Source organism: Vulpes lagopus, chromosome 13, assembly GCF_018345385.1.
Source record: "Vulpes lagopus strain Blue_001 chromosome 13, ASM1834538v1, whole genome shotgun sequence".
Taxonomy (NCBI): Eukaryota; Metazoa; Chordata; class Mammalia; order Carnivora; family Canidae; genus Vulpes; species Vulpes lagopus.
Genome location: NC_054836.1, coordinates 3,107,819 through 3,119,986, shown reverse-complemented (window position 1 = coordinate 3,119,986; position 12,168 = coordinate 3,107,819). Strand labels below are relative to the sequence as shown.

The window sequence follows — 12,168 nt, the reverse complement described above, 5'->3', positions numbered from 1 at the left end:
TCTGGAAAAACATGAAAGGTTAATATCATCCTAGATTCTTATTAACAATTCCATGAGAGAGGGAAGGCAAATAATATTCCCAGTTCACAAGTGATGAAACCAAGGCTCAGAGAGGTGTAAGGTTACTTTAATTAAAGCTCTTAGCCAGAATTAAATCTTGGGAGTGAATCAAAGTGAATTTCCATAACTGAAATGGAAACCACTGAATATAACAAAGCACCTTAGCAGTTTACTTTCAATCTATTTCTCTACATTCTAGAAACTCCTCAAAACTGTCGTTTCATACTCTCTGGGATAGTCAAATAATAGTCTGGGCAGAAGATGATTTTACCTCCATTATCTTGCTTAAGCTGTGACAGGCTGCCCTAATCAGCTTTCGTGCAGAGGCACATAGGCACACATGCTCCCTCTCGGTGCCTCTTAATCACCATGTGCCATGCTGAACAGCTGCAGAGGTCTGAAGGGAATTGGCAGAAATGTGCAATGATGTGCTAGCCACCCCCAAGGCAGCAACCGCCCTGCCTGCTCCCAGACTCGAAAGAAAACATGGGTGTTCAGTCGCAACTGACAGGCCCAGAAGACAGGCAAGTGGTTTCAGGTGGTGAGTCATGAAACGCAGTCTGATCAGGAATGTTCCAGCCCAGCAGAGCTGAGCAGCATCCTACTCCCCATACAGGGATACAGTATTCATCATTTATACAATGTCACCATGGGGGACAAAACTTGGGCTCAGCACAAACTGAATCCAATCAATTCTTAGGCAGAAGAACCAGTAAACAAGGCTTCTCCACCAAGAAGGAACCTTAATCGCTTAAGAATTACCACCACATCTGACACTTGAGGTCAGTCTTTCTATCCTGAGACAGGTGTCTTTACAAAGTGCTGCCACATCGGGTTTGAGCAGAACCCTGGGCTACCCCTCTGGGACCACTCAGCAGCGGCTTCAATATGCTGTGTTCTACATTCCCAGGGATGAAACAGAATCAGGTTGAGGACAACATTGAAGGAAGCCAGGTGGATGCCATAACACACTGCTCACAAACAGCGGCACAGGAGTCAAATAAGTGCTGCTCCCCCCCTCCCCTCAAGGTGATTCTGGATGGATTCCCATAGAAAACCACACTTTTGAGGGAATTCTTGTTTGTTTTTATGCTATTGTTTATGAGCCAGCAAATGAGTGATAGGATATAAACCTGGTGAAATAGATATGTCAACATTAGATCAGATAACAGGAGATCTAGAAAGTGAAAGAGGCTTAAAGCCATCATTTGCACTGCACTTCATGAATGAATACAGCATTCTGTCAAGTTTTATACAATGACAAATGAGCCTATTCTCTGAAGGAACCTGAAGATATTTAACACTCATTTTTAGGGAATCCAGTTTAGTTTCTCCACTTCAAATTAGCAATTTCATCCCATGCCAACTTTAAAATCTCTTTACTACAATTTATATTTCTAGTGACTATGGTATATAATAAAACTGGTTATGTTTATGATAGACTACTTTGGCATTAGTTCAAAAGCCAGAGCCTTATCAAACCTGTCGCATCAGTAAAAACTTGCATTTAGGTAAAGAATGCTAATGTGGCATTAATGTACTAAGGTCAGGTATATAGCCGAATGGCCTTATCTTTATAGAGACAGGAGAAAAATCAACCCAAAACATGGTATTTTCACAGAAGAATCCTCCCTGAAGCAAAGTACAGAAAAGACAAATCACAGTCCCTCCTTGAACAGATCAACATCAACTGTCACTCAATCAAAGATACAGACCTAAAAAAAAAAAAAAAGATACAGACCTTACCAGGGTATTTAGGGGTGTAGGGGATGTCAGGGAAAATAGGGAATGCTGAGAGGCTCATTCTCAGCCCCCCAAAATGGCAAGTTCTGCAGCTGGTAATAGAATGCATGCCCTAAGAACAAAAGGAAATGCATTCTTAGGGCCTCTGAGTCATTGCACAAGACCAGAACGTCACTGCACCACACAACACCACAGGCTCCATGGGAAACACTGGGAAACCACGCAATCCTCCTCCAGCAAGGCTGCCCTAGCCCCTGCAGTAGAAGCTATAGGAAGTAGGACAAGCTGAAGAAGTGGGGGTGGCATATGCACCACATTGCATTTTAATAAGCATGTTCCCATTCCAGGAGAGCCTCTCTTCTCAACAGCCAATCTATTACTCAGAAGTAAGGGAAGCAGAGAAAACCAGCAGCCTTCCTTCAATAGCATATCCCCCAGCACCGACTTTTAATGGAGGTGGCTGAAGAGAACAAGAGAGCCAAGTAAATGAAGCTCAGGGCAATATGCAATTATTGAAACTGGAATTGAGCCTAGACCCTGGAAAGAACATGCTGTGAGAGCTTTGGCAATCACACTGTGGTCAGGGCCTCAATTTTAAATCTCTCCCACAGGATGCCACTTCCTGATACACAGGCACGCCCCTCTTCCTACCAAAGTAATTCTGCTTGACTTGGCGGAGGGGTGTCATCTGTCGGTCTCTGGGATTCCATCACAAAGGCTCAGTTTAAAATGATTCCCAACCATTTGCAAATAAGTTTCCGTCATCATTTACCTTTTTCCCAATAAGCTTCTTTCGAAGAAATTCCCGGGCTTCAAACATGTAGGGAATGTCATATAGGGGACGTAGTTTCTTGTTCTTATCCTAAAAGAAAAACAAAATGTCCTATCAGAAATGAAAAACAAACATAAAAAAAAAAAAAACCACAAATGAATACAGCCAATAAAACAAGAGATACTGGAATACATCTGAAATATGCTACTTCCCAGTATCACAAATGCTAAGTGCCAGGTACACAGTAAATGATTAATAGATATTTGAATAAAATGCTTTACGGGAATAGGATTATCTTTTTCACATGACAGACTTGAAAATAAGTAATGGAATGTTTGTAATTACCCAAACTGGAAACAACCAAATGTTCATTAACAAGGAAAATACTTACATAAACAGTAGTATAGAACCAGCTAAGTATTAGGGCCCTTCAAATATTTATAGATACCCTATGAATCTAGTTCTATTATTCTGTAAGCTGTTATTAAGCACCTACCAATTCTTAGCCCCACATAAAGCTCTCTGTAAATATATGTTATAATCCTGGATTCAAAATTCTTGTATTACTAACAGAGTAATACAAGAAAAGCTATGACATGGCAACAGATACGAAATGGCAACACAAAACAATTTTGAGTAAGTGCTAAATTGCGTGATATAGACTAGGGACTAAGTGCTATCAGAGTTCAGGGAAGTGGAAAGAAAGAAGTCAGGAAATGTTTCACTGACAAGGTGACATGGTTTCATTGACTTAATGTGAGTTTACAGGATAAGAAAAAACTAGGAAGAAAATTAGAGTTGAGAAAACAACAAAATAAAAGAGGCAGGAATAAATAGTATTTCAACACAACATGCACACACATGAATATCAACACAAACACAATTCTTTGATTATGTCACAAATCCCAGCCTTTTTCCTGAAGAGGTTACTACTCTAAGCAATGTAAATTTGAGAGTATGGGAGAAGGTTCTAGAGGAACTTGACAAAGATGGAATGGGTAGGAACTAAAGAGATATGAGAAGCATTTCAAGAAATGAATGAACAGAATGGATAGAGGGGATAAAAGAAGAATCCAATATTCTAACTCATGATTACACGCATAGGAAGTCAAGAGAAGTTGGCCTTTTGGTGGGGAATGTGGAAGACTGGAGGCCATTACACGAAATAGGGAGATGTTAGCTAGATTGCTTGGTCTGATTACTGTCTCTCCCCAGCCAAGCCCCTAAGTTCCACAAGAAGAGAGATGCTCTTCACTTCCATCATTCTGTAACCCTGGAACCAAGTAGAGTGTCTCCTCTCATAGTACATGCTCAAATCAAATAATAGTTGGATGAACTAACTACAAAAGAAATATCCACAATGACATATATACAAAAATCAAGTATGCTAGAACAATAGGACTACATGTACAGGTTTCGGAATCCCCAGGACCCAGATCATACTGGGGAGAAAATTCACAAATAAAGGAAAAAATCAAGGACTAACCTCTAATCCAGAGGTGTATTACTCACCCATCCTGTACACTTAGCCCACCTGGCCTCACCTTTGCCATCTATTAAACCCCTGAGAAAACAAGATCTCTTTATAACCCACTCCATACTCACGTGTTCAAATTATTTTCTTAAGTAGTCAACTACTCCTTATTAAGAAACCTTGTCATTTTAATACCCCATATTTAAACTAATGCTAATGACAATATTGAGGTCAAGGATAAGTTTTTCCTCCTAGACCCTAACCAAGACTTGGTGCCCACACACATCATTTAAACATTTCAGTTCACTGACACCAAGAAAATATCTAGGAGAATGCACAGAATAGAGTCTGACCTTCACATTCATCATCCAACTGCCTTCTAGCTCCTCTGGTTAAAAAAACTGTAACAACAAGGTGAGGCAGCATTCCAGCACTCAGTGCTCTTCTTGGGGGTTAAAAAAGCATGTTCAGAAATGAAGGCAAGTTCCTACGCCTTCTCAGATGTGTAGGACTCCATGTGCTTGCAATGGGAACAATGTGGATGGCCACACTCGAATCTAAGTCCTGGGGTGTCACAATCACTTTCTCATAAGGGATGGCCCTCAACATGAAGTTAATTTTTTGCAGTGGCAGTGGGGAGGAAAACAGGATACATGAGAGTTGCTGGGATAGAGGGAGTTCTGGGTAACACAATGGCAAACGTACAGGATTATGGATATTTTATAAACATCCAAGCAGCCAAATCAAAATAGTAAGTCACTACTGAAGAGAGTTAAGTATAATATATAAGCCATAAAACAGAGTTTATGATGACACTCAATGATACAGTAAGAATGCTTACCAGACAGAAGATTCTAGGTGTCACTTATGAATAAGATTTTTAATAAAGACAAAATCAATGATTATCAGAATCAGCCCTCGGGAATAAAGAAGGGCCAATGTATTCATATTCACCATGCAATGGAAGGCACTCTATTTACAGAAAGTAGCTGTAATTACACAAGCCTAAGTGAACATTATAATGAAGTGAACAAAATATTGACATTTACTTTGCACAGCCTCATGATTTGTCACAGAACCTGAATGTGTGAACCTTACCTTGCTTATTCTGAAACACAACAGAGATCACAAGGCAGTATGACTTGACTGGACTGTGAAACAATGAACAAAAGATAAGAAATACAGTTTTAACAAGTATTCAAATGAAGATCATGAGATGAGATACACCTAAATGAGTGAAAATGCCTATGTGAACAAGAAAGACACTCAGCAGAACTGGCCCAGGCCAAAATGTTCTCAGAAGAAAGAAAATAGATAGTACACTAACAAACATCCCAATAAAAAACTGGCTAACTTCAGAGTCTGATTATATGTCTCTCATGAAGCTAGGAAAGAACTAATAGCACAAGCAGAAAACAAGGTATCGCAAGTGAAAACAGAATGATCTTGTTACTCTAACCCTTCAGAACTGGTAGCTATTGACATCTGCAAACATCTTACAAGAGAGATATTAGAAGTCCCTAGGAAACCACAAAATAAAAGCAATTCCTCCAAATTACCAGGTACATAAAAGCCTTTGAAATCTCTAGGAGGCAATTGAGCTATGGAATGTATTCTGAGAAAACAGGACTTTAGCAGAATCTTGCCTGCTAAAAAGGACTGTCTAGTTTAGATTCTAATTTACACAGAAATATTTTTTAAAAAATAAAAATAGAAGAGAATCCTTGCTTTATCTGGTGGGCAGATGATACAACACCAATATGTGCTGTAATCACTGTTCATCATGAGAAACGATGTTGTATGTAGGCCCTGCAATGACTCACACATTAGAGATAACTTCAATTATCTGTACCTCTCACTGGTTTAGAAAGGGAGGCCCAACACCCATATCTCAGCATCTAAAGACCCACCTGGAAATTTTATAGGAGTCGTATTTGGCTGGTTGCCAAAAAGCAGCTGCCGTTCAATGCTCACTTAAAGGGAATGGAAGAGACCTCCAATCAAGGCTTTATATTCAACCTCTAGTTTTGGGTCTCAACCGCAGACCAAATTTTATCTAGCTCCTCCTGGAGCCAAAAAATTAAAGTCAAAAAATCTAATGCCCTAGGGATACTGCAGGATTTCTTAAACAAGGCTGAAACACAAACCATGGGCAAAAAAAGAGAGAGAAACTAAAGCAGTTCTTTACTGAAAAGATTTCACGAACAAAGGGATAGGCCAAAGCACCAACACTTAGTAGCTGATAATTGAAACAGATTACAGAAGAAGCAGAGCAGGATGAAAGGCAGCTGGAGTGCTGGGCCACAGTTGTCATGTGATCAGGATGGGCCCTTACAGAGCAGATTACATTTTAACAAAGACTTAAAGAAGGCATGGGATAGAGCCACCTGGAGAAGGGCAGAGAGAGCGGCCAAGGCAAAGACCCCAAGTTAGGAGCATGTCGGGTGGGTTCAAGAAGCAGCAAAGACATCGCTGTAGCTACAACAGTGTGCAAAAAGGGAGAGAAAGAGGAAATGAAGACACAGAGCTGCTATTTGAGAAAATTACTTTGGCCACTGTGTTGATAACAGACACTATGGCAAAGAAAGGGCAGAACAAAGGGAGCCCAAGGAGGAGATTATGACAGTAACCCAGGGAGCAAATGGTGGTAGATTACATTGAGGAGGTAACAGTAAAAGAGGTAGGAAGTGGCCAGAATCGGGAAATAGTCTGACATACAGATGGCATGAGAGGTGTCAAAGAAAGGGAGAAGCCAAGGATGACTGCAGAAGGTCAAAGGGAAGGGGTCATTAGAGGAGATGGCCAGAAGTTCAGTTCTGGACATGCTGCCCTTCCAAGTAGACACACTGGGCATACCAGGGTGGGGCTGGGAGGAAAGCTCTCTAACTTGGCAGTACACATTTGGCAGCTGCTGGTATGTAGGTGGTGTTAAAGCTAGGAGTTTGAAAAGGACTGAGGACTGAGACTTGAGGCATTGGAACATTAAAAAGCAATGAGAGAAGGAATCTGCCAAAGCAGAATGAGAAGGATCACTCAGTAAGCTGAGCAGGAGGAAACTACCAGAGTGTCAGGCCCTGGAAGCGAAGAAAAGAAAGTGAATTGAGAAGGAAGGAATGACCAATGGTCTCAAGTGCAGCAAGGCAGAGGAGAGGAGGACTAACCATTTGCATGGTAGATTAAGCTAAGTGAAGGTCATTGGACAAGGAGAATTCTAGGGGAGCAGCAGGGGCAGAGGCTGACAGGAACCAGGAATAGGAAGCAAAGCCCTAGAAACAGTGAGCACACACAATGCTTTGGAAAGCTGTGCCATAAAGGAGTATGGAGGGATTATGTGGCAGTTGGCAGAGGAAGCAGGGTGAAGAGAAAGCGCTTCTGTTTTCCATTGTAGATGACAGAAATGATAGGTGATGGTCCAGTGGAGAGCAAACAAGTGACAATGTAATAGAGAGGAGAGAACTTGCAAAGCAATATCCTTGAATAGGCAAGGCACTAGTGGCTTTACACAGAAGTACGTAACTCATCATCAGGTATGTGCTTAGAGATACAGTCAGGTAGGCAGATGTGGTGTAAGTCACTGGAAGTTCTGATTACTTTCATGTGCTCTGCAAAGAAAGGAAGAAGTCTAGCAAATCAGTAAAAAGAGACAGAGAGAGAGAGAGAGACAGAAACAATCTAACAGGGGAATTGGCAAAAGACGTAAACAGACATTGTACAAAAGAACTCCAAATGAACATTAGGTATAGAAAAAAATAATTTTTTAAAGATTTTATTTGCAAGAAAGAGTGTGCACACAAGTGAGGAGGAGGAGCAGGCTTCCCAATGAGCAGGGAGCCCCATGTAGAGCTTGATCCCAGGACCCTGGGATCATGATCTGAGTCGAAGGCAGACGTTTAACTGACTGAGCCACATAGGCATCCAGGAAAAAAGTATTTTTTAATCAATAATCAAGCAAATGTAAATTGAGATACTACAGTACATCCACTATATTGGCAAAAGCATTTAAGGTGAGAATGGGGGGAAGTGGCAGTGCCCACTAAGCACAGGTGGGGAGTAAAACATAGCTCAACTACTGTGACGTCCTGACACTGCTACTTATCGTCATTTGGTTAAAGCTGAAGATATGCATCCCTCGAATTACGAAATTCTACTCAGAAGTAGAGACTCAAAAAGTCTCATATGTACAAGACAAATGTAATAACATTCACAATAACATTTATGGTACAGCCCTAGAGTAGAATACTACAGAGCAGTTAAGCTGAATTAGAGCAACTCAACAAATGAACAAATTAAAAAAAAAAAATTGAGCAGAAAAAGTTGTAGAATGATATAATAAAATCCCACAGAAACTGAAAACACATGCATGCAAACATTATTCATAGAGCTATATAAGCAGCAAAAGTATAAAAATGCAAAAAAAAAAAATGAAAGACAATGGTTACTGATGTGGGATGGGTAGTGGAAAAAAAAAAAGAAAAGGAGCAGGGGGAAAGAAATGTGTTTGAGGCTGTATTCAGGAGACTTCCAGCTTTCTGTGAGGATTTCTGTCTTTAAAGGAAAGAGAGAGAAGAACATGTGGTATAATACCAAGACTGAAAAAGGAATGCCTGTTATATTATTCTATAATGTTGGAATGTCTTTTAAGCAAAAAATGTTCGGGGATAAGAAACCCCAAGCCCTGTTTGGTCAACATTTTCCCTTTGTTCACAATATTTTACTGCAGAGGAATAGAATATGAAACAACTGGTCATTCTTTTCCTCATTAAAAAAATACATGAAATTCCATTTTTTTTCTTCTCAAAAAAAAAAAAAAAGAAAAAAAAGGGGGTTCACAGATGAATCCTTCCAGGAGGCAGAATGGAATAATTTAACTACAAATGTACTCTCAAACAACCAGGGTCAAAAACATGTTTGATTTTTGTTTTTAATAGGAGACTTTAACTATAATAATATTAATTAAAGTAACCGAGCAGAATTGTACTCTATGAAGATATTAAAACTGGCCGTTGAACAAAAATAAGAACAGACGTGACCAGATTAAAATGGATAAAATTTCCAACAGTAAATAATGGACCAGTCCCAGGTGCCCTGCCACACATGCCATTTTAAAAAACAAAGGCTGCTATTTCCATTTGAATTATAGACTGAACATAGGAACATTACCACAAGCCCTGGGCATATTTACAATCAAGAACCTTTCGATTCCCTTGGGAGCCAGGAGATAGAATCCACAGGGATATCCACTATTTATTTTATGGTCTTTAACACATAGAGTATTTCTAATAAAGGTGGCTGGCTAACCAGAAAGCTATAGTTAGTACCTGGGGAAAGGTTCAAAATTGGTAAGGTAACCACCTTGGCCAAGTGGAAGTCAGCTTGTACCACTCCATCTAAAGGATCATACACAGAAAGTGCATATATCCAAACATTTCTCCTGGATATTGTTTCATAGAAAAAAAAAAGATGCTTATTTCCTAATTAGCTCCATTTCATTCTGCCAATCAAAGTATCTCTCAAAGGTAAACAGAATCTATTTTTTTTTAAAAGATTTTATTTATTCATAGACACATAGAGAGAGGCAGAGACACAGGGAGAGGGAGAAGCAGGCTCCATGCAGGGATGCCGACATGGGACTCGATTCCCGGGGTCTCCAGGATCACACCCCAGGCTGCAGGCGGCGCCAAACCGCTGTGCCACCGGGGCTGCTGCCCAACAGAATCTATTAAAGAGACACAGTCTAGGTAAGTCCCAAATTCACAAAGCGATACATTTCAAATATATTTCCAGAAAGCAAAGAGGGAATGGTAAACAATAGAAACTTAAACGGGGGTGGGGAGCGCCTTATAAAAATGCACAGGTATAAGATTGGAAGGGGCTAGTATTTCAACTCCATGATTATGCCCAAAAAGTATTTAAATGCTTCTATAGGACCCTCAAATTTCTCAATTTTTCTGACAACCACACTTGGTCTTGTTGATCCCACGTTTAAGGATCCAAATAGTACATATGAAAAACACACGAATTTAAGGTATAATAATAAATGCTATTATTAAGGATGAGGTTTCTACTGCTTTCTCATACTCCTTTTGACAGTTTGAGAAGGCACTAGAAACAGAAAGGTCATTTTGACCTTATCCCTACCCTTCTCCCCTCCAAAAGATCATAAAACCTCATGGGAGAGATGCCCTTCCTATATCTGGAAATGGAAAAGAGAATCCTTATTTCCAAAGATAACACTGTGAAGAACCCAAACCCACAGGCCTTGACACTTCCCTCATACTCTTTCTCCTATCATATTTATACCCACTAGTCCATTCTTCATTGACCTAACATAAAAACACCCAGGTCTGTTTCTTAGTCTTTATTTCCTTATGAAAGCTCCCATGTCACATAAAACTTACATTAAATAAGTCTGTATGCTTTTCTCCTGTTAATCTGTCTTTGTCAGTTTAATTTTCAGACCCACAGAAGTACTCTATGGGGAAGGAAAACTTTCCTCCCCTACACCAACAACCTTATCACCCCTACAACAAACAACAACCCTAACAAGCAGGCTGAATGCCTCCAGCAATGCTACCCAGATCATGGTGGCAAGGATTATGATTCCACTTTTACAGCAAGTAAAAGAAAAGTTCCTAGTTCATGTGACAGGTAATAGTAGAGCTGGGATTCTGGGTCTTATGCTCACTGCTGGTGGGTGGGACACTATACTCTTGGCTTGTTATTTCCAAAAAGCAATCATTGCCTGTCAGTGGTTGTCACATTTTGGTGTGCCTAAGAATCACCAGGGAGCTTGTAAACACGCAGACTGCCAGGCCTATATCAGATATTGTGACTCAGTAAGTCTGGTGTGTGATTTCCATAATGCTGTGTTTTTAATAAGGAGCAAGAAAGCCTATGGGCCACACCTTGAAAAATGCTGCTGTATCAAGTGCCTAGCCCCACTTAAAACAATGGTGAGAAGAGGGAGGTTAAAGGTTTTAAGAGTCAGAAAGTAATACTGAAGTGTTTGATTAATGTCAAATGGTTCATCAAACATAAACAAGTAAATAACTGGGGAATTCAAGTGTATCTCCACACGTGTGGCTGGAGGTAACTCAATACACTCCTTAAACTTCTATATAAGATAACTTAAAACATTCTAGTAATGGTGGCAAAATAAGACTTTTTTTTTAAAGATTTATTTATTTTTATTTATTTATGATAGACACAGAGAGGGAGAGAGAGAGGCAGAGACACAGGAGGAGGGAGAAGCAGGCTCCATGCTGGGAGCCTGACGCGGGACTCGATCCTGGGACTCCAGGATCACATCCTGAGCTGAAGGCAGACGCTCAACTGCTGAGCCACCCAGGTGCCCCAAAATAAGACTTTCGAATATTCCCAAGTCCAATTACAGGAAGATTGAATATATGGAATCTGAGAATCAAGACAGAAAACCAACCTGCCAGTGAGCAGGGAACAGCAAAAGTAAGCATATCCTCTCTCCTGTCCTCAGACACATAGTGGTCTAGACCTAGATTAGCTACAGTGACAGCAGAAAAGAGGAAGTGACAATTCCCCAAAACAGGCCCAGTTACAAATGTCTTCTGGCAACATGCCAGGAAAAGGGCTTCACAGTACCCAGAGAAGGAAAGAAGCAGAGCAGATTCAGGCAGCCTCATGTCCTTGAAGGGACTCACCCATCATCTGCACTGCACAGCATATGATTACGTTCCACAGGAACTTGCACATCCCAAAATTAAAGTACCATTTTCAAGACCATCATGAAAGGAGGAAAAATGTCTCTGGAGACTGCTCTTCTACTCAATTACATTAAGTCAACTATAAGCATTTTCAGGAGTACTTGCTATTTATTGCTCAGATGCAGTAAGGCTTGGGCGGGGGAGGCAAAAGGCCAAATATCAGGTCTTTTCTCCCCAAGATCCTGTCAAGACTTTAAGAATAAATATATTTTTTAAAGATTTTATTTATCCATGCGAGACAGAGAGAGAGAGAGAGAGAGAGAGAGAGAGAGAGAGAGGCAGAGACACAGGCACAGGGAGAAGCAGGCTCCATGCAGGGAGCCCGACGTGGGACTTGATCCCAGGACTCCAGGATCACGCCCTGGGCCGAAGGCAGGCGC

The 12,168-nt window shown here is 40.6% G+C and overlaps 1 protein-coding gene across 1 annotated transcript in view; it reads right to left on the bottom strand.

Moving 5' to 3' along the window:
* Positions 1-12,168, bottom strand: part of SND1 (staphylococcal nuclease and tudor domain containing 1) — a 420,936-nt gene that overhangs the window by 264,055 nt on the left and 144,713 nt on the right. Inside the window, exon 11 of the mRNA XM_041727934.1 lies at positions 2,576-2,665. Within this exon, the coding sequence (XP_041583868.1) occupies positions 2,576-2,665 (90 nt within the window). The remainder of the gene's footprint in view (positions 1-2,575; positions 2,666-12,168) is intronic.